Source organism: Eulemur rufifrons, chromosome 7 (genome assembly GCF_041146395.1).
Source record: "Eulemur rufifrons isolate Redbay chromosome 7, OSU_ERuf_1, whole genome shotgun sequence".
Taxonomy (NCBI): Eukaryota; Metazoa; Chordata; class Mammalia; order Primates; family Lemuridae; genus Eulemur; species Eulemur rufifrons.
The window spans coordinates 88,638,401-88,662,862 of record NC_090989.1 but is presented as its reverse complement, the minus strand read 5'-3'; the positions used below and the strand labels follow the sequence as shown (position 1 = coordinate 88,662,862).

The 24,462-nt window shown below is 34.6% G+C and overlaps 1 protein-coding gene across 1 annotated transcript in view; it reads right to left on the bottom strand.

Annotated features, from left to right (window-relative positions):
- Positions 1-24,462, bottom strand: part of SPATA16 (spermatogenesis associated 16) — a 214,621-nt gene that overhangs the window by 154,739 nt on the left and 35,420 nt on the right. Inside the window, exon 2 of the mRNA XM_069472925.1 lies at positions 7,099-7,244. Coding sequence (XP_069329026.1) covers positions 7,099-7,244 — 146 coding nt within the window. The remainder of the gene's footprint in view (positions 1-7,098; positions 7,245-24,462) is intronic.

Sequence of the window (24,462 nt, the reverse complement as noted above, 5' to 3'; positions counted from 1 at the left end):
TCTTCTTTAAAAAAGAAACTTACAAGATGTCTGAGCCATCTGGATCCTGTTTCTTGTCTTCTTACTAAGATAAACAAATGATGACCCTTAGACACTTAGCCATTTTTATTCTTTGGATAATATAGGGCCATGTTTAGCTATTTTCTGGCATTTATTTACTTTAATCTTGATTATCTTTTCCTTTAATTTTTATTTACACATATAAGGCTGTGTGTTTACCGTGCAAAGCTATTTCATTAATTCATGTGATAATCACAAAGAAGAGGTGGGGCTTCGGGTATAAGGGAGGGAAGGAGAGTGGTGATGATATATATTAGAAACTTGTGATTTAAAAGTTGTGCTGCATCAATATTGTAAAGTAGACTTGCTAAATGTTATTATTCACAAATCATACATGAGGAAAGCAAGGCTTTTCAACACAATGAGTGAAGCTGAATCACGTTTTTATGATTTCAAGGTCAATGTCTCCTACATCCCAGCGCTACCCAAACTTGTAAGGAAACTCCTCCAGATATTGAAGATGGTATGAGTTTCATCATTTTCAGGATGAAGTGAAATGGCAGGCATAATTTTTAGGAGAAAGAATAATGACTGTGATATCATAGGTTTCCTGCAATGTTGTTTCTTCAACTATAAAACGGTAATAAGAAAACCTTCTCAGGAAGTTATCAGAAGGACTAAGGGAGATACTACAGGAAGGGTCTAATTCACACCTGCCACATGGTAGATGTTCAATAAATGCTTGTTCTTGTTCATGCTTGAGAATTATTTCTTAATGTGGTTGACCTTGCACTGCAGAAAGGTATTGTGGTTGCTTCCTGCAGTATGGTAAAGTGAAAACAGTCTTTGCCCTTCCACAGAAATTGGCATGTTATATACATATTTTTCTAGGGGTTAAAAGAAAACTTGGAGTGTTTGATATGATGTGCAGGGGAAGAATCATTTTCTTGGGGGAGGAAGGTCCCACTCTGTCACCCAAGCTGGAATGCAATGGTGCAATCACAGCTCACTGCAACCTCAAACTCCTGGGCTCAGGTGATCCTCCTGGGCTCAGGTGATCCTCCTGGCTCAGCCTACCAAGAAGCTAGGACTATAGGCATGCACCACCATGACCAGCTATTTTTTTTTTTTTTTTTTTAATTTTTGTAGAGATGGGAGTCTTTCTATTTTGCCCAGGCTGGTCTTGAACTCCTGGCCTCAAGTGATCCTCCTGTCTCAGCCTCCCAAAGTGCTGTGATTACAGGCATGAGCCACCACACCTGGCTGGAAGCATCTTTTTATAAGTGGGTTTATTTTCATGGGGATACAGTAGCATGAGATATAAAGGTACTAATGAGCCATATAGCATTTTAATATGCATAACTCCTTAAAGAGGCAAAGTGCCTAAATTGCAGACAGTTCAACCAGACATTTTTAAAATAGCAATGCGATGATTTCTTTTTTTCTCCACACATGCAAGTTCATACAAACATGAACACATGGACACACAAACATGTATAGATTGTGTTAATTTCATTGAATTGAAAGGAACAATCAGTAATTTAGGAATCACAGAAAGAGAAGAAACAGGGATTTTCTAACTTGAGCCTTTTCTTTAAGAGTTGATGAAAATGAGTATGGATAATGTAATGTCTTTTGGAAATGAATGTCAATATTATCAAAACAGCCACTCATACATTTTCCCAAAGCAAGGCACTGTGAGGCATCCAGGATTATGTATACATACAGGTAAGATTCACATCCTTTTCTTTTGTGTTCCCAATTATCATGATAAGCAGTATCAATACTGATACTTAATGGCCTATGCATTTGTTCATATCAAGAAACTGACACCAACAATGTTCCCTTTTGTTTTGCTATAGTATTGTAGTTTTAAATTCATCTAAGAGTGTGAGAATTATTTCATCTAATGCTACAGATGTGTTGATTTTAATTGTGAAATTTTAAACTTGTAGTTATGGTAAATGAGAGCATTGTCTTTAAAATATTTCACTTGAGGTCTGGAAGAAACTTGTAAAATTCCTATTATTTCTACTGTGAATCAATTCATTCTAAAACTCATGAATATCTGTAATGCTTTAAGCTGATGTCACTTCTGAACATAATTAACCTCCAAAATGTGGACAATGACACCCCAAAATTTGTATGTTCATAGAAGTTTCCAAATTGTCTACTTTACTATCTGTTGTTGCTCCATTGTATTTTGGCATCCATAGTTTCTGAATAAAAGCCACCTGTTACATGTATCATTATTGCACTGTATGTAATGTGTTCTTTTTCTTTGATTGCCTTTAATATTTTCTCTTCGTCTGGGATTTTCAACAGCTTGATTATGATGTTTCTAGATGTGGTTTTCTTTGTATTTATTCTAGCTGAGACTCACTGGGTCTTTCTTTCTTTCTAACCAAATCTGGGAAATTTCCAAGAATTATTTTCTATGTTCCATTCTCTCTTTCCTCTCTCTGAGACTTCAATTACATGTATTTTAGATTGCTTGTTATTATCTCTGAAAATAGGTCACTGAAGCATTGGTTAATTTTTTTAAATATCTTTTTTTCTCTCTTCTTTATATGAGGTAATTTCTATTGATTTGCCCTCAAGTTCACTAACCCTTTCTTTAGCATTCTACAATTTGATGTTAAGGTAAATCAATACATTTTTTATTTCAGATATTTTATTAATCTATGTAAATTTCCATTTGGTTCTTCCTATAGTTTCTGTTTCTTTGTTGGGATTCTTTGTTGGGATTCTTTACTCATTATGTCCAGTTTTTATCTTCAGTTCCTTGAACATATTTGCATAACATTGTTGAAATCCTTGTCTGTCAGTTCCAACAGCCGAGTCATCTTGGGGTCTATTTCTATGAACTGCTTATTTTCTCAGTCTTATTTTACTGCTTCTTTGCATGTGTGGTAATTTTTAATTTTATGCTGGACATTTTGGGTGAGATATTGTAAAGAATCTGAATTATGACATCTTCCCTGAAAACATGTTAAGGTTGCTTTTTTTTTTTTTTTTTTTCTCTCAGAGATTCAAATGACAAATACTCTTGTTTTTATCAAGTTTGGTTTTAGTCTTTTTTTAGGACACACCTATTTTGGTTTTGAGTTTAATCCTAAGGTGTGGTTCTTTTGGTAGGTCACTGTCCTTACTCTTAAGGACCCCCCCCTTTTGGGGTGTCACCTGAATGCCTGAAGTGCTCAGTGAGGTCTCTTCGCCCTCTAGCATCTCTCAGAACTGCAAGGTATCTAGTATTTCCATTTAACACCTAGTTCTGTAGCAGGCAATCTCTGCTGTGCGGAATCTCTTTCCTTACAAGCATGGCTCAGATCTTGGCTAAAAACCTGAAGTAAATCCTCATGCAGACTTCTGTCCCCTAACCTTCTCAAACAGCTAACTTTTCTTTAGTCACTATCCTGCAATTATAGCTTTTTTTGTTAGCCTGGTATTCTAATCTCGGCTCTTCTGTTCAGTGAGACTGAGTCCAACTTGGTTTTCATGTCCCTGAGTGAGGGCAGAAAAATAAACCCAGCAAAAATCTGAGAACACACCATGTGCATTTTCCTCCTCTCAAGGATCATGGTCCTGCTTTTACCATTTTCCAATGCTTGAAGGAAGTTTGCTCATATTTTGTCCAGTTTTATAGCTGTTGACAGCAAGAAGGCAGGCCCAGTACCAGTAACTCTGTCATGGCTAGAATAAAAAGAAATCCATGCACTTATATTTAATTTTCACAAACCTTATGAGATAGTATTTGTGAGATAGGTACTATTATTATAGCCAATTTTTATAGAGAATTAAATTCAGCCTAATTAAATTCACTAAGTGGAGGAGTCATAATTTGAACCTAGGCAGAGTCTGGACTCTGTGCTCTGACTCAATAAACTATGCTGCCTCTGCAGCATAAAATTATATTTATTTCTTTCACAGCATTTATCACATTCTATTTATCTCATATATTTACTAATGATTATTTATTTTTATACTTTGTTTGCTATTTCTACTGGTATATAAGCATCACATATTTCCTGTTTATAACTGTCTCTTCACTGCCTAGCACAGAAACAGGCTCTTGGTGGGCATTCAATAAATATTTGTTGAATGAAAGAATAAATGTAGATGCTACCATTATAAAACAATTTCAAAAACAGGATATTTTCCCACATATTTGGTACTTTAGACCTCATCTTGTTTGCGACCTGTGACAACAAAATTCTGCAAGAAAAATAAACAAAAAAAAACCTAAAGGGGGGACTATATAAAAAAGTGGTATGCACCATTAAAATCTTTACAATTATGTACATGAAAATATAATTATATGAAAGGAAAAGAATTATAGCATGATTTCTACTCTTGATAAGATAGCAGTAATTAGAAATCAGTCTTTAGAAAAGTGTTCAAAATACCTACTGATAAACAGTGGCATTAGTGTGATGAAGTGAACAGAGAATCCATGTGTTTGATTGGTGAGTGCAAGCATTACTTTTGGTTGAAGTAAAAAGTGATATCCATATTTGCCACTTTGGATATGTTATATAAAAAAAGGAAAGCCATTTTGCAAATAGTTGTTTTTGCAGACTTTGTATCACTTATTATTATTTAAATGTCAACGCTTAGCTGATTAATTTCAAATGTAACTTTGTTGATCTTAAATCATAAAGTTATAGTTCTTACAGTCTTCTGTATGACAAAACAATATGCATTTATTTTTATCAGAAGCAAACTACATGATGATTTTAAAGCTGATTTTTGTGTTAACAAGTCTAAACATATGCAGTAGACTTCACATTTACATAAAATTAAAGATGCTTCAGCAAATGCAAATAAATGCAAAAAAGGAATATTTTAATTTTGATCCGTGATTAGTATAAACTATCACAATGTGATAATAATACAAAAGCAGAATTCTGCATTCAGTGTGTAACTAATGGCTGTGAGCTATTTATAGACTAAATATCCTGATTAATTCATTTTTTCAAAATATATTTATTGATTATACTTCAGATTCTGTTTTCAAATCTAGGATCTTTAAAAATGTCTTAATATTAAAATCATATCCACTGACTTTTGCAGTTCTGTGCTATGACAAGAGCAACAAAATGATTTATTTCATTTGGTGCATTATTAATTGTATGAATTGACTGTTTAACCTCTATCGATTTGCATTTCCTACTTAATGTTCAACTTAGAAACAGAAGCAAAAATTATTTTATAGTAGAAAAAATGTACAAAGTTAATTCTAACATAATAGGGAAAATCATTTACTATTCATCATATCTATTCCCCTCAGTAATTTTCAAGGTCTTGCTTGAAAGAGCACTCTTGGTTTTAAAACACAAATTTCCTAATTCTAGATAGTGATCTCATTGAAGCTGATTCTTGCATCCTCAGGAATTGTAGCATCTTATTCTCATACTTGGATTTTTATGGAATTTTTGATACTTTATTCCCATTACTTGTTTTTGATAACACTGAATTGAATTTTGACATATCCATACTATTTGGAACACTTTTATTATTATTGAATATGATTCAAAAGCCCATCAAACCATTCTATTAATAATATCCAGAAAATATTTTCTTTGAAATATAGGCCATGATGGTGGCCCTCTTTATGTGTATTGAAAGCCATGGAGAAGGTAATATATGATTACTTTCAGTGCATCTCAATTTGTTGTTTACCTATGTCTATAAATTTTCTGAGCTAGCCCCAATTTCAAATATTTTTCCCATTGTGCTCACAAGTCACCCAAGTAACCCAGAAATTCTAATATTTTGACATACTGAAATACACATTACCTATCCAATATTATTTCTTTCAAATGGAAATGGAACAAAATTCTTTGACAGACCATATATCTTGATATTGGGTTTGGAACCTATGGTTGCATAAAATGTTTCCAGATAATATAGAGAGGTTTTTTTTTTTTTTTTGTGTGTGTGTGTATGTGTCAAAGGGAATCTCTTTTTAGTTTCTGTAGTTTACTTAAGCAGGAGAATTTCTTTCAAGCAGGTCATCTTGTGAATTTCAAAGTGACTTAGTTGTCTGTAAGTCCTTGAGGTCAAGTGTAAACCCACTATTGGGGCTGTGAAAAACCTTGGGTAGAAAGAACTTTTACATCCTAGTGGATGTGGGTTTGTAAATGGCTTTTACCATATTGACAAATCTCTCACTTACATATGGGTCTTAATATAACTGATTATTATGTTTCCTGGTGGTTATGAACAAAGAGGGAATTATGCTTTCATGTTGATATTAGTATTTCTAAAAGAAATACAAGATGTGAGACCATAAAATGAATAACCCAGAAGTTCTAGGTAAATTGCTCTAAGTCAGGCAGGGAGGGATAAAGGCATCACAATTTCAAGGAAAGAGTTATTTGAAAGGCATAACATAATCACTTTATCTTTGCTGCAGATTAAAACTGATTGTTACCCATGGGAGCAAGACCTTTAGAAAATAAAACACAGGAGAGGTACATTTTTATAGAAGAAAAGATAGGCCTGGGTAACTGTGGGGATTCTAGGAAGTCACATGGTAATGTAATGATACAGACTTCTAAAGAAGAATAGAAATATAAAAAAGAAATTTTTAAGGACATAGATAAAAAGTGTATCACACCTTCAGAAAGCTGTCCAAAGGATGCTAGCTAGCATCCTTTGAATCTGCCATTCTATCACCAAATAAGCCACATGCTTTCAAGTCTTGGGTCATCTTCACAGTCAGAATTCCTTTTCACCATGTCCCATCTCTTCTGCAATTTTGGAAATCCTTCTTACACTTCAATACCACCTTCCTTCTGTACCTTATTCTCTCCCTCCTTACTTCCTGAAGCACTTTGCTGCTATAGTTGACTGCCTTTTTATTTTGCCCTGCATTATGAATAGTTCCTTATGTGTCTATTTCTTCCATTAGGTTTTGAGATTCCCTTTGTGGTCTCCATGATATTTTACTCTACATAAATCAAGCAGTAAATAAATATTTTTTTGTTTCATCCTTAAATTGAAATGAAATGGAAGGTGATCAGACAAGCTCAGATACTATCCTCTGCTAGCATGAGTAGCACTTGAGTTGCAGTTATTAGTATTTCATTTTACCTGTGTGCATGATTCAGGGCAAGGTCAGGTTTTCTCATCCGTAGATAGCAGGTAACAAGCTTTGTCTCAATGAAACTTGCCACACTTGCTATATCTTCAGCAGATGCTTCGAAGGGTTTTCCAAGAGCTGCCCCTTTGCTGCAAAGCTTTAAAAAATACAATGCTTTTAATTTCCTAATAAACTTTTCATATAATTTATCTTTTAAATAATCAAAGCATATATATACACACACATACTTTTTCCAAACTACAAGTAAAATATTAATATTTTGATTGTAAATTAAATAAATTGTTCCTGTTCACTATTATGTGTTTATAATATAATATGAGGGACACATTTTACTATAAAATGCTTCCTGTAAAATATTTTAAAAGTATGATAGATTTTAAAGGAGTGCCACTTGCTAAGAATGTCTGTTTTAAAAATAAAGCACACAATAAGCAAAGATATTAACAGAAAGCCAGGCATAAATCATATTAAATACCAGTGCTTTTATGAAAACCCAGCTGAGCAATGATCTAGCACACTATCAAGTTTGATTTAATATAATAAGGGGTATCGGAAGTAAACTCCTAGGAGCCATTAACAGGATCGGTGATTAATTTGAGTCTGAATCATATTCTCTAGGATGTTATTGAAAGAAAAGAAGTGAAAATTTATTAGAATTTATTGGCAGAAGCTACAGTATCTGAAAAAGATGGCAAGAATGTGGAATTCTTAATAAAAATTCCAGGAAGGCAATGGTTTCTGGGCATCAAAGATAAACGGTAGAGGAAGAAAATAATTAATTTTGGGGGAGAACCCCAAACATTAAGAAGTGTCAATAATAGGACAAGGGTACATCAGCACTTTTTTTTTTCTTTAGAGTTTTTTTTTTTACTGTTCATTGGAATTAAGGCTGATGGAAAAGAAGAAACCCCACCTGCTGGTCAGTGACCTTATGCGGGATAGCTCCTTCTTCGCTCTCTTCTACCTCCATATGTGCATATGCCAGGAACAATAGTCTCACCAGAGATAGTAATATTTTGAATTGACACTGATTTATATACACCTTAATATAAAATTTCTTTTATTCTAAATCCTGTTTGTTTGAGTGATATAGTTTAAAATAATTATGTTATAGATCAACTCTTGAGACTGGCTTGCCATTTACATTAACTATTATCAATTATTTTCTTAAAAGTGCAATTTGTTTATTTGAGTGTGGCTATATTCTGTTCTAAAATGTATCTCCCTTCTTAATTTTATCCAAAAACCATAAGCTAAAAAAGAATATGGAATCTAGATGTTCAATATTTGTAGTTTGAACGGGTAGTTACCTGCTGCTATTATCTTTTATGTGGATATGCTGTACATTCTGGAGAGTCATATTATTTTTAAAACCCTTTGCTAGCTGGATGAGTGAAAAATAGTACTTCATTCATTCATTCAATAAATATTTATTGGGCATCTACTACTATTTGCCAGAAGAATTGCTGCCTCCACATTTTAATTTGAATTAAAATTTCCATAAATTTTGGCTATTTTTAGCTCTATGTAAATTCCCATTTCCTATTCTTTATCTATTTCCATTGGAGTGCCAATCTTTTTCTTGTTAATTATAATAGCTATTTATATCTATAAGCTATTATCCATTTTGTGATAATAACTATACATATGTGATCAAATGCAGGGTTTTTGCCTCCAAATCATCCTTCAGGAAAGTGTTAACTTTTATTCATGTTTTTATAAAGGCTCTCAGAGTAAATATCATAAAACACTTCTCTCTATTATTTTGAGAAAAAAAAGCAAAGACTATTTGTGGAAGATATACTGGAAACTACCTCAGTCAATGCTAAGTTTACGTGTTTCATAAAGATCACCCAATAACTTTGGTAACAAAAGAGATCAAATACTAAACAGATTTAGTAATTAATCTTGAGAATCAGGCATCAGAAATTTGTCAATGTGGTTGTAAACAAACCTTAAAATATAATTTTAGAAAGCACTATAGTTTGAACATGGTAGCTTAAGACATCTTTCCTCTTCTACCAATCTCATCTCACAGCATCCAGAAATACCTAAATAGAAAGTTCTCCAGAAAAAAAACATTTTTGCATGGCATGACTATAAAGCACAAATCAATGGAAACAAAATTAGTAATTATGTAGTTTTATTTATTAATATCTAAATTTTATCTTTTAAATGAAATCAACTTTGTTTCTCAAGTTTTAAATATGCCAAACTCCTCTTCCCACAAAATCTTAAACAAACAAAAAAGAAATAAGCCACACATTGTATGTTCTTTGTTCCTTTTTATCCATGTTACTCTCTAATGTGATGGTATGGAACAGTATCTTTCTTCTGCACACTTTTTGTGAGATGAATGCAGAGGCCATTCAGAGAATAGTCAAGGAATAGTTCCATGAGGCCATTCAGATCCTTCATGGTAGGAGGCCGCTAACCTTCAGATTTCATAATATTAAAGGCTTTGTCTATAAACCCTGAGAGAGAGTGAACAATAACTGCCTAATCTTCTAACATCTGCAAAAGTCTCTGTTTGTATAAGATTCAAGGCCAGAAAAGGAATAAAAATGATCACTCTTAACACATTAATGAGAATACTTCATGAAACCACACACATAACACAGCAGTGAAAGACAAGGATAAAGTTTTTTATATACATATATGTATATATAGATACACACACATATATTTATTATTTCATATATTATGGGGGTACAAATGTTTTGGTTACATGGATCACTTTTGTTATTCATGAGTCTGGGTTGTTAATGCGCCCATCACCCAGATAGTATTCATTGTACCCATTAGGTAGGTTTTCACTCATCCTCCCCTGTCTCCTCCCCACTACTTGATTTCCACTGACTTTTCCCTCTGTGCTCATGTGTCCTCATCGGTTAGTTCCCATTTAATAGTGAGTGTGTGGTGTTTTTTTTTTCATTCGTTAGATAACTCACTTAGGGTAATGGTCTGCAGCTCCACCCAAATTGTTACAAAAGGCCTTAATTCATCTTTCTTCATAGCTTCGAGTATTACATAGTATACATACACCACATTTTGTTAATCCACTCATGAATTAATGGGCACTTGGGTTGTTTCCACATCTTTGTAATTGTGAATTGTGCTGCTACAAACATTCAAGTGCAAGCATCTTTTTCATAAAATGTCTTTTTTCCTTTGAGTAAATACCCAGTAGTGGAATTGCTGAATCAAATGGTAGGTCTACTTTTAGTTCTTTGAAGTATCTCAATACTACTTTCCATACAGGTTGTATTAGTTTGCAGTCCCACCAACAGTGTATAAGTGTTCTGATGCCTATGTATCTTTGTGATTGCCTCTTTGTAATGAGTCTCCCAGGTGTTCTTGTACCTTGATATCTAAATCTCTAGCAAGACCAGGGAAGTTTCCTAAATTATTCCCCCAAATGGATTTTCCAGCCCTTGTGTGTTTTCTTTACCCCTAGTATGCCTATGATTCTTACATTTGGCCATTTTACATAATCCCATATTTCTCGTAGGTTTTGTTCATTCCTCTTAATTCTCTGCTCTTTATTTCTGACTGAGTTAATTCAAAAGAGTTGTCTTCAGCCTCTGAGAGTCTGTCTTCTGCCTGGTCTAGTCTAGTCTTAAAATTTTCCACTGTGTTTGTATTTCCTTAAATGAATTTTTCATTTCCAGACATTCTATTTGTTTTTTGTTAATATGTTGATCTCTTTAGTAAATTTTTCATTCATTTCCTGAATTGTTTTTCTGATTTCTTTGATTTGGTTTTCCATTTTCTCTTGGATTTCATTGAGCCTCCTTAAAATCCATATTTGGAAATCTTTATCTGTCATTTCAAACTTTTCCTTTTAGTTGGTATCAATTACTAGAGAGCTGGAGTTCCCTTTTGGGGTGTCCTTTTGCTCTGATTTTTCATACCCCTGGATTTCTTGCACTGATTCCTTCTCAACTGGGCAGCTGTCACTTCTTAGTTTTGGATTTTCTTTTGTTTAGATGGGGCTTCCCCCCCCACACACACACACCACTAGTAAGGGTGTGTCTGTAGCATGTGGTGGCTAAGAACCTTTGGCTTTGCTTGTGAGTGCTTTGATGGTGATCTACGTTCTGGATGGATGCCTTGGCTATCCTTAGTGTGGTGGTTTTCTCACTTGCTAGATGTTTGTAGCCTGTAGCAGCTGTGAGCTATGTGTATGGGCAGATTCCCTGTGTCTCTTTGATGAGGGAGTACAAAGGAGGTCTTTGAAATCCTTTCTCTTTCCCCAGCCCTGTGGTCTTCTTAACAGTGTGATTTATATTGGGAGGCCCAGTTTATCTCTGAGACAGTAGGTGGTGCTTGTGGGTAAGAATCAACCACACCCTGTATAACTGATTCAGTAAATGCTCTAAAGGACATGCAAATTGACCTCCCTGGCAATAGATGTACTTGCCAGAAGAAACAAGCTACAGTGTTGTTTATGGGTCCTCTGAAAGGCTCTAACCCTCAGGGAAAGCACTCAGATGCCCCAGGTTGTGGGTGGGGCCCTGGAACTTCCAGATGAGTCCTTATTTTCCACCATAGCAGAGGCAGGTGGGGGAGTGAGGCTAGGTGGGGGCTGGGTTTGGTGAGCCTGCCCTCAGACTCCACAAAAGTAGTTGTTTTGGCAGGGGTCAAAGGTCTTCTCTCCTTTTTTCCTTTTGGGGAAAGCCACCTTGGAGAGGTTGAAGTGGCCCTACCCAGCCAAAAAGTCTACTTGTGGAGGCCGGGCCATCTGAGATTCACAGTCAGACTGTGTGGAGCGGGTTTCACTCTTCTCTCCACTGCCCTGCTATGTGGTCTCTCTCTGGCATCTGCTGGCATGCAGGAGCGCAAACTAGCTGAGCTGCCCCATGATGGTGCTGCAGGCTGGGAGCTTCCCTGTCCAGGATCCCACCTTGAGCTGACAGCACAGACTTCCTGTGGGGGTGGTGGGGGTGGGGGTGGGGAGCTTCATGAGTGCGCTGTGGCTGGGACCCATGCTGCACTCTTCTCTCAGTTGTACACACATGGGCTCCCTCACCTCCCAAGATTAGTTCACAAATCTCCCCTCCATGTCCCCTAGCAACATGATTGAGTCCTGGGAGTACAGCATCTGGCCTGTGGGCCTATCCCCGGTCCCTGAAGCTCAATCCTGGACCATGCCAGGGAAAAATGTGCTGATCTCAAGTTGCCTATGGGGTGCTGAAGCAGGTTTTATGTTCCTCTGCTTCAAGGTGAGCCTTGCTCTGATGGAGCAGCTAGGCAAGCAGCACCAGAGAAGGCTGGTGAGCAGGGAGCTCACAGTTTGAGCATCCCTTAGTCCTCTGTATGTCTTTGAGAGAAAATGTTGGAGCCCTACTCTCTGTGGAAGCCTCAGTGTCGTGGATGCACCAACAGATGAAAAGCAACAGATCCTGAGAACCCTGGTTCTCTTGGCAGCCATAGGTGGGACAGGGGAAGGGGAGGAAAAGAGTCTGAGTGGAAGAAAGCTAGTGCTCTTGTTGTCTCTGTCCCTCTTTTGGGAAGGCAGCCCACCTGGAATGTCCAGGCTCTAGGGTCATTAAGATCCCCTGGGACCCACTAGTCCCCTGTGGCTCCTACAGTCTGGGCTGCAGTTGGGAAATGTTTGTGTAGGAAAGGACAATATGAAAACTGAAGGGCTGAAGCCCCTTGGGGAGGACAAAAGTGCATGGTGGGTGGAGAAGCAATATGGTGCCTGCTGTCTCGGCTCGGGTCTGTGGTGGTGGGAAGTGCCCCAAGGGGGCTGACGGCCTGGTGCTTTGTCCTCAAGAAGCTCCCAATTCACTGGTGGCAGCTGCTTTTGGGCTTGTGAAGGTAGAAGGGCTTTCCAGCAGCTCAGGAACCTCCTGACTGCCAGAGATGTGAGGGAGGGATAAACAAACAGCTCCACCTACCCTTTTTGCTGGACTCCAAGCCTCTCAGGGGTTGACCTCTGCTGGTATCTTGCTCCTTCTTGTTCTGCTTCACAACTTCTTTTCATGGAATCTCTTGTAGGTTCTGGCAGTTTTCCCTTGGAATTACACCCGATCTATGATTATTCATTTGTTTGCTTTTTCTTTTTCAACCACATCTTTTCCTTTTTTCTGAGGTGATCTGGCAGCTGGTGTCTCTGGTCAGCCATCTTGTCTCCTCTGACAAGGATAATTTTTTAATTCATGTTAAAATTGGAACACAGGCAGCCTGCTGAGTAGGCTTTATGTTTATTTGCGGTAATCTTGCTTTATCAATCCAGTATTGTAAGATTGAGAACTTTATAGATTTTATCAAAAATTGCTTTATTTATCCTCTTCCAAAGTAGCACATCTTCAAAATAAACTTTGCAATAAGGAAAACTGTTAAAAAATATGTTGATGTTAAAGGTAGAATTATAGGTATATGTAGACAAAATTCTGGCATCAGGAGCATGAGAAACATTTCACATATTTTACAGAATTAAAAAATTTCCATGTAGAAATTTGTACAGACTGAGAAGGTAATCTTCCAGAAGATCAAGAACTTTAATATGATCTGAATTTGTTTGAATGTAGGAAGGGTGATTTTGTTTAACTTATATTTATCTAAAACTATATACTTTAAATCTTTGATGAAATAAGGCATGCAGATAAGGAATAAAAACTTTTAAACTGCCTGAACTAGTATATCAGCAAGAAGACTTTTAATTAGGAAAAATAAATATTAGGTGTTAATTTTTTATTTCAAAATGGAACCTTAAAATATTTTTGAATGCAGTATGGACAAATTAAAAGCATAATATTTAAGGAAAAATGCAGTAAAAACTCTTATGAATATCGCTGTTGTTTTGATGATAAGCTGAGATTTCAGTGCTAAATTAGAATCATAAGCTCATATTATATTTTAACAAGAAAATATGTACTTTACAAAAAATTTTGATAATTTTCTGAAAACAGTATGATAATTATGCTTTGGTGTTACAAAACAGTTTTTGGGTTTCTCAGATTCTTTTAAGAAATAAATATCTAACTTATATTAAGAAATTGGGCACAAAGGGATTTCAAGGGATTTTTAAAGGGATTTTAAAAACAGATAAAAATGTTTAAAAGCACATTAATAGAAATAGCTAATACTAAATGTTATATTGTGGGTCACTTTCTTTAAATTGTAACCACACATTTTTCTTTAATTAGGGTCATCATTAGCAAGATTGATATTGCTAAATAGGTTCTCTTATTAAATATTGTATGAAGATTGTTTGCTTACTATATTCCTTGCACATAATTTTGAGCAATTGCGGACAATTTAAAAGAGAAGAATAAATCTTTAAAAACATGGCATTATTTAAGTTACCAAATGTCTACAAGTAAGGATATATACCATCATCTGACCAGTAATTTTTAAGGTTTTTATATTGTTTTTGGAAATTATAAAAAAACTAAAGATCGGGTTAAAGTTATCCATAATTCCATCATCATATACAATTGCAATTAATTTTTGGCATATTTTTCTATACTTTTTGTGTTTTTGTATCATAATGGAGGATAAACTATGTATAATTTTTATACTGCCTTTTCATGTGCTGTCCTTTTACTGTTTTTATTTGGAAGACTAAGACATGTTAATTAAAACATACTCATGTTATAAATATAGTTGAAAATTTCAATTCCTCCTTTGCAAATGACAGAAATACTAGAAAGAAATCAGCAAAGATATAGATCTGAACAACACAATAAACCAACAGAATGTAATTGACATATATATGTAAAAAATATGTATATATCTTTGTATAAAGATATTATGTCTATTATCATATATAATGTTACATATTATATATATTTTTAGATTATGTATTTTATGTCTTTTATATATAAATATATATAATATGTGTATAAAACATATATAAAAAAATTCTACCAAACAACAGCAGAATGTACATTCTTCTTGTGTGCCCATGAGAAAGTCACTACTACAGGTCATATCATGGGCCATAAAAGAAACCTCAACACATTGAAAAAATTGAAATCATTCAGAACATGTTCTCTGACCATAATGGAATTAAAACTCAACTGTAAAAATAAACCCCACGATAATTCAATTTGTAAGTGAACAAAAGACATGAACAGAGGTTTCAGTGAAGAGGATATATAGATGGCAAATAAACTCATACAAAGATGCTTGTCATCATTAGTCATCAGAGAAATGCAAATTACAACTAAACTGACATATCACTACATACCTATCAGAGTTACTAAAATTAAAAATAGTGACAGCACCAAAACCTGAGAATGCTGAGAAAATGGATCACTCAGATATTACTGATAGGAATATAAAATTGTACAGCCACTGGGGAAAACAATATGGCAGTTTCTTTAAAAATATGCCGCTAATGAAGTATCTCAGGATTGGAAAAACAAATACCACACGTTCTCACTTATAAGTAGGAGTTAAGTGCAGGGTATATATGGTCATAAAGTGGTGTAATGGACATTGAAAACTAAGAAAGGGGGAGGGTGGGAGGCTGGAAGGAAGGTGAGGTATTTAATATAAAAATGCACCTATTGGATGCATTGTACACTACTCTGGTGTCCAGTACACTGGAAACCCTGTCTTCAGCATTATATAATTCATTCACGTAACAAAAAACACCTGTACCCCCTAAATCTGTTGAAATGCAAAAAGAAAGAGAGAGAGAGAGAGAGAGAGAGAGAAATACAAGCCAATGCACTCCTGGGCATTTATTTCAGACAAATTAAGATTTACATTTACACAAAAATCCATATAAGAGTGTTTATAGCAACTAAATTCATAATAGCCCCAAACTGAAGTGATCTAAATGTCCTTCAGTGGGTGAATGATTAAACCAAATGTGGTGGATCCATACTATGAATGCTGCTCAGCAAGAAGAAGTAACAAACTAGTGATACATGAAATGACTTACATGAATCTTTGGGGACAGTGCTAGATGAAAAAAGCCAATTCCAAAAAGTTATATACAGTATAATTACATGACAAAATTATAGGAGTGGAGAATAGATTAGTGACTATGAGGAAACAGAGACTGGATAGGAGTTGTGGTTATGAAAGGCCAACAGGAAGGAACCCTGTAACGATGGAACTGTAGCGTATCTTGACTTTGGTGGGTGGATATGCAGATTTACATGCCATAAAATTGCACAGAAGTAATACACACACACACACACACACACATGAGTGCAAGTAAAACTGGAGAAATTTTAAGATTGGTGGATTGTATCAATGTTAATAATCTAGTTGTTATCCTTTGCTATAGTTTTACAAGATGTCGCCACTGGAAGAAACTGCGTAAATGGTACATGGGGTTTCTCTGTATTACAACTGCATATGAGGCTACAATTTTCTCAAAGTAAAATTTAATTTAAAAATAATCATGTTAAGATTCAGGTGTCTGTCATTTTATCTGTTCCATTTTTTTTTTTTTTAGGACAATTGTAATCATGTTTAACTGGGGTTTGGAATGAGAAAGTAAATCATATCTAATGAAAGAGTTTTCCGTAAGGTTTTTCTGTGTCAAATTATAGATTGATTCCTACAACGAGAGGTAGAAACTCATAATGAGGTTTGTTTGGAAGTTTCACTCATTATAAGCCATTACAAAAGGATACATCAGTCTCTCTATTAATGCATTCTCATTATTGTGGTCTGTTGTTTTAGGACATTTGCCATGAGATGAACCTTGTACTTAGTGATATCCCCGAAGGAAAACTGGCAAGTCCTTTTGTATAATGACTTAATCATTTTTGTTTTTATTTGTTTTTTTTTTCTTAATGATCTTTCAGTTTGTTAGCACCCACTTCCAAGTAATTGTTTCAAAAAAGGTCTATATAGCTGGTAACTTTTCTGAGCTCTTAAATAGCTGAGAATGTATTTTTGCTGACATATAAGTAATGTGGTTGAGTATACAGTTCTTAAGATATAACCATTTTCTCTGTAAATACATAGTTCTACATTTACATTCTGGTATTTAGCATACAGAGAAAAAATAATATTTTTTGATGAAGTCAAAAATAATTTAAAATAATTTCTTATGTTGATTTTTTTCTTTTCACCCAAGTGTATAGTATTTTTTTTTCTTCTTGTAATTCAAAATTATTGTACCATGAGTCCAGATATGTTCTATTTTCACGTATTTTGCCTGGAAAGAGGTAACATCTTTGTTTGCATATTCATGAATTTTTTTCCAACTTAGATAAGTTTTCTTTAGTTATATCTCTGATTGGTCACAATCTAACTTCAGTGTCTTCTTTATTAAGAAAATAATTCTTATGTTGCATCTTTCACCTCTATTCTTTATATCTATTAGGCTATCTGATTTTCTTCACCTCTGCAGTTTAGGAGAGTGTTTCAAGATTGTTGGCTGCATCATTGAATTTATTTTCATTATTTATACAACATTCCTTTTTATAAAAGCAATACTAGTGATAATAAATGTAAATATTTAAATAGTGCTATGTTTATAACTATGAAGTAATGAATACCTATTATATCACTTAATAATCACTGTAGGTAGGAAGTACTATTTTCATGCCCATTTTACAGATGAGAAAACTGAAGTTTGGAGAACTTAAGTAGCCTGCTCAGGCCACAGAGCTACTATTAGTATTTTCCCCAAACTTCTGGCTCTAGAGTCTGTAATCACTGCACCGGTGCTACACAGTGCCATTCCATGAATTCCTAATCCATGATGAGATAAGTACAGAAACATAGAGTAAGCATTTATAAAGTTTTATATCAATTCAACAAAGAAATATTACCACTGTTAAGTCTCATAATAAAAAATCAGGTTTTCTATTTTTAATTTAGGTCATTAAATATGAAATGTCCGATTTAGAATCAAAAGTGTAGTTTATATCTCAAACAAGAAGTAGTACAATTAATCAAAGTATGTGCCTAAACTATTGGCACAGGTTTGCCATCTTAATGGTAACTTGTTTATGCCAGCAGTGAAGAAGCCTGGAGAGTGCATGGTGATGAAATTGCAAAAGTAGTTTCCCATAGTTTATTGAGAATTGAATATTTTTCCTTGAAAGAAGTTGTTCAAAGCCTAGAAGAAGTGGTAGTTGGTGCAAGGTCTGGTGAATATGGTAGATGTCAGATAGTTTCCAAGTCCAGCTTCTGTAGTTTGAGCAGCACTGTTTGTGTGACATGCGGTTGAGCGTTGTCTTGCAAGAGGATTGGCCCGTCTCTATTGCTGCTTAATTACAAGCATTCTCATCATTTCATCCAACTGGTTGCAGTAGACATCCGCTGTAATCAGTTAACCAGGTTTCATGAAGCTGTAGTGGGTAATACTAGCGGTGAACCACCAAACAGACACAATTAACATTTTTGATGAATATTCAGTTTTGGACTGTGTTTTGGCACTTCTTTATCCAACCATTGTGCCAAATGCTTGCGATTGTCAAAAAGAATCCATTTTTCATCACACATACTATGGTGTCGAAATGGTTCACCTTTATGTGGTGACAGCAAAGAAAGGCAAGCTTCGAGATGATTTCTTTTCTGATGCTCGTTTAATACATGTGGAACCCATCTATCCAGCTTCTTTACCTTGCCTATTTGTTTCAAATGGTCCAATATTGTTGCAATAGTAACATCAACCTTGCTGCTAATTCACGCGTAGGTTGAGATGGATTCTCTTCCACTATAGCTTTCAGCTCATCATTATCCACCTTGGTCTCAAGTCACCCATGTGGTTCATTTTCAAGATTAAAATCACCAGAATGGAACTTCTGAAATCATCTATCTACTCTGTATTCATTAACCACATCCTTCCCAAACACTTTGTTGATATTTTAAACTGTCTGTGCTGTATTGGTTCCATGACAGAACTCATATTCGAAAATAACACAGATTTTTTACTCATCCATGGTTTCACAAAAATTGCTCTAAAAAATATTTGAAAGATAATCACAAGACAAACCATGCCTTTGAAAGACTGAGGATGTGTCTTCACAATAAAAATAAAACAAGAAATGTCAAAGTTAATGTCAGAGATATCAACTGTCAAACTTAGTACTTAAGGAAATCAGACATTTCATACTTAATAACCTTAATACGTATTATTTTTCCTAGTAATTCATTTTTACTGTATTTAATAAAGTATTGGTCTACAACAGATTGAGACAAAAATACAAACAGAACTGGTTATTCACCACAGATAGAGAAAAGAACTCTAGCAAACTGTTAGGAATTTAGATAATTCAGAAATTAGGAAGAACAAAATTCACAATTCTATTATTAAAAAGTGTTTACTGTTAGATATTAATGTGGATATATTTATACGTATATCTGTATCTATCTATAGTGTGGATATGTCTATATGGATGTCTCCATCCATTTACAAAAATAGTACAATTATTGTTATCCATACTCTTAAGTAATCTCCTCTGAATATATCATGAACATTTTCATGTTAATAAATATAGATATATATATCATTATTTTAAATGGATGCATAATTTTATTAGATCCCCATTGAATGCATTCTATAGTGAGAAATTTCTCTAGTGACATTGAAAGTTTTCAATGTCATAGATAATGTACATTGACTAGCCTTGTATATACATCCTTGCCCATATGTTTGATCATTTTCAAATTGTTATATGCTATGTTATAATGTATTCTTACATATTGGAATTGCTTAGTCAGGGGTATACAATCTAATCAAGAAATCCTTTAGAATATACATCATGAAAGTGCTCTCCAGAAAAGTTTTACACTTTTACCAACAAGGTATTAAGGTTCTTGTTTTTGTATACCAACATTCACACTAGATATTAGCAATGTTTTAATCTATTTATTTTTTGATAATCAGATGGGCAAAAATGACACTTTACCTTAAGTTGATTGTTAGCTCAGTCTCTTACATTTATTGGCCATGTGCATGGACATACTGTTTGCTCATGAGTTTTATTCCTTTTAAATTAGGCTGTTGTTCTAATTTTTATTAACTTGTTTTCATGTAATAAATATATAATTTGTTTTTTTAAAATATGTAATTTAGTATGAGTTTATCATGTTTTGGTATCAGGCTTATGCTAGCTTTAGAAAACAGACTGGAAAGATTCTCATTTTTTTCAATACTCTGGAGCATTTTGATATAAATACTTGAAAAAAATCTGAGCCTAGCTCCCTCACCTCTTTTTTTGTTCTCACTTGATTATTGTTCTGTTCAGATTTTCCACTCTTTGCATCAATTTTGTTAATTTATATTTTCCTAGAAAATCATCAACTTCATCCAAATCTTAAAATCTGTCATTACAGTGGAGAACATTATCTTCTTAGAACATTTTAAATGCCTGTGTGCAAGTGGTGTCATTTCTTGGCTCAGTTTCAATATTAAATAATTTTGTTTACTCTCTTTATTTCTTAACTAGAATTGCCAGTGGTTTGATTGTTGTCTTTTGGCTAAAAACAACAAACTCTTAGATTAATTTATTCTCTTACTCTGCCTTCTAATTCATTAATTTTGGCTTTTATCATGGCTTTGTTATTCTTATCTCTTTTGCTTTCCTTAGGCTTTTTTTTTTTTTTTTTTTTTTTTAGTTCTTTTACTAATGTCTTCAATTGAATGCATAGTTCATTTATTTTAGTTTTTCTTATATAAAATTTGTTGTATTGCTTCTGTGTTTTACTTAGGAAAAAAATTCATAGCTTTTATTTCCATTTCTTTTACCAAGAGCTAGTTTGAAAAGTGTGGGCTTATTAGTCTGCAAAACTTTACCACCTACTTTATAAGACTAGACCTTTTTTTTTTTTTTTTTGCATATATGTTAGTCATTTATATTTCATCATTTATGGATTATCTGCTCAGTTCCTTTACTTTTTTATGTTTTTACTATATTTTTTGTGATTGCTAATTTCTGTGAGTTCAGTCATGGAAGCATGGGATTTTGACATGTTCTGCATTTGTTCTCTAGAATTTCTCCAGAGAAATGCCTCTTTCCCATGTGGTAGGCTTTTCCAGGGTACAGATGTTATGCCTGGACAGAAGCCCAGCTTTGAGGGATCCTTCTTTGTTATGTGGGACGAAGATCTGTCTGAGAATTAAGCCACTGTAGAAGGAACAGAACCAAAGATGGAGAAGCATGGAAGTCCAACACTGAATCCTGAAGATGTTTTCTTGAATCAAACCATGAAAGATAATTTTGAAAGCCAGTATTCTTTGGGTTATTTTGAAAAAGTAATTGAAATTAGGGAATTGGAGGAAATAATGAAAATCACAAAGAGTTAAAATTAAGTTACAGAATAAATTTTAAACTAGAAGCAATAAGCAATCAATATGGAATAAAATCAAATTAGAAATGTGGGGAATGAGGTGAAGTATACCACTGCTTGTCCATTTCCACCTAGGACATGATTAACCTTTATGCATGGATACAAAGAGAGGGGTGTTAATAATGGAATTAGGAGGTGAAATAGCAGACAGGAGCCCCAGAAATGAATCCTTGAGTAGAAAGGTGAGACTGTTTGCATTCTAGTTGCAAAAGGTCCTGTGTCTCTGAATTGGGCATGCAACAGGTATAAGTAACAATCTACTTTTTATCAGCTGTTCTTCCTTGGGGCTTTGTTTTTTTGAAAATTCCAACTGTTGTCTGATAAATTTTTGCAGTTATCCTATTTTATAAAAAGTCTCTTTATGTAGGTTAGTGTACTTGGAGAGATGATAAGCACAACTATCAGGTTCCAGCCTAACCTACAAATTCCTCAATAAGATCTTTAAAATTTGTTTTCGGATACCAAACTAAAAGTTCAAGACTCAAAGTTGCAAATAATAGTATTCAATTTCAATAAATATCTTTTCATACTCCCTTAACAGAGCGTAAAGAAGCTCTACACTATAGAATAACAACCATTGGTTTTAAATTTTCTATCATTTTGTTACATGAAAGAGGAATGAATCAGAGAGATCGTCACTTGTAACTTTCCACATGGTGCCACATAGATCTACTAAAGTGTCTCCCTGGGAGAGACAGAGTATGTAGGGCTAAGAGATGCAGAGAATTATGTTCACACATCAGTGGACTTAAAAGTACCATCAGGGTTTCAGGAGCAATGCTTTTCAGCCAAGTAGGCCACAATGTGACCTCTATTAAATTTATGGGAAATGAGGTTACTCCCTGGGTGACAAGCTGTTGAATGACAGTAAAAAGTAATTAATCACTTCTATTATTTTTTTTAAAATAGCTTTACTTCAGTCTTTTTTTTTTCCCCCCAGTTAGCCTTAAAATAGAGGTGTGGCCACAATGGGTTCATTGTACTGTGTTTCACCTTGATCTGCCCAGTTAGTGATTTGCTTATGCTCTGAAGCATGTAGATGATATACATTAACCTTCAGTGTTTTTTTTCAGGGATACCCCCTAAATTCCATCTAATGTGTAAAGCAGATCAGAAACATGGCAGAGTGAGATGAATTAATAAAATAATTCTTCCTTTTTTCTTGCCCCTGCATTTTAACTCATAGTGATAATGACTTTAAAGTGAAGATGATGTTAACAGCATACTTATTTTAAGGTAGTTATTAGTATTGTAAGGTAAATATATTAGCACATACAAATTCAGATCTTGTACAATAACTAGGATTTATTGAGTGTTGTGTTTGGCTTTGTGGTTAAGTCCTATATATCCTATTAAATATTATTCTTTATAAGTGGTATCCTAATAAATATTATTACTCTAAATTTTTTGATGAGGAAATTGGGCTTAAATGAGGGTAATACTTACCAGACAGTATATGCTAGAGATATGATTGAAATCCAGGTCTGCTGTCTCATCTAGATCCTATGTCCTTTAGGTAATATGCAATACTGCTTCTCAACTCAAATTCTAGAGGGACCAATATGAATCCCAATAGCTATCACTAACCATGCTTTCTTAATTTATGGTCAATTCATCTATATCTATATCTATATCTGTATCTATCTATATATCACGGGACTACCATTAAGGAAATAGTACTGTAGACAAGAAAAGAGATAGGTCACCATCTATGGAGAAACCAGGTAAGGCACTTTGACATGCATTAATTGCTTTATTCCTACAATCATCTTTTTTATAGATGGAGTAGACAGTTGACTAATTCAGGAAGCAGAGGAAGCTAAAACATGTAGAAGTGGAAAGAAGAAGGATCACATGGTAGATAAATGTGAGAAAAAGAAGAGATGGTGGAAGGGCTATAAGGAGAAAACAAGCACAGGTCTTATCGAGATCACAGGGATCCTTGTTTCCTTGTCTGGGGTCCAGTGGTGACAGCCTTGGCTAGTAGCAGTGAACAGCCTGGTAAGCCAATGGCTGCCATGCCAGAGCCATGGCACCCTAGACAGCAGAGTTTCTAGTCTATTCCTTCATCCCCTCTGTTGAATGAAAATTAGTAAAATGAAAATTAATATTTTGAGGACATTTAATGATAATTGAAATTTTGTGGGATCCTTTGCATTAATATATAAACTGCAGATTTACTGCTTTTCCAATTTGTATTCCTATTAATTAAATTTTTTTCATTACCTCATTTTGTTTAAGTGGGAAAAATTGGGCTGTTTGGAAGGGTATATTTTCCTTAGAAATGTTGGAATAACCATATTAATACAAGCAAGATATCAAAAATTGTATGCTTTTAACAGCATAATTTTTAAGAACTTAAGAATTCAGGGAATTAAAAAAGCCAGTAATCTACAAATTCAGTGCTTTATGATACATCACTTGATTTTACTCCCATCTTCTCTTTGTCATCATGGACATTTATAGCAGTATTAATTATTCTAGAGCAAACTTCCTATATAGCAGTAAATGAGTTAGCAATTGCCGTGAAATCACTGCAAAACAAACCACTCCAAAACTCATTGACATCCAACAATATGCAATCTTGTTCACACATCTGCAGCTTGGCTAAGGTTAGCCAATCTAGGCTGTGTTCAGCTAGGCTTAGCTCTAAGATGTTAGTTAACTCCAAGTCAACTAGGACTTGTGACAGCAGACGTGTGTTTTCCATGAGACACGTTCTTCTCATGGAAAGTCAGGAGTGCAAAAGGGTAAGACAGCTGTGCAAGCACATTTAAAGCTTTGCTTGCTTCAGGTCCACTAACATCCCCTTGGTCCTGGCCAGGCCCAATGTCAAGGCCTGAGAGCATGGCCAGGGGTTGGATGTGTAGAGTGCTACGACTTGATAGGAAGGGGAATGGTGAAGAATTGGGACCAATAGTTTAGTCTATTACAGGCAGAGAAATAGATCTATTTTTCTAAAAATTTCTTTTCCAAATTCCTCACCCACACAACCCCCTGTGAAGGTGTATGGTGTCAGTTACGACTCACGATAAAAGTCTGGGTCTCCATAATAACTGTTCTTCCTTTTT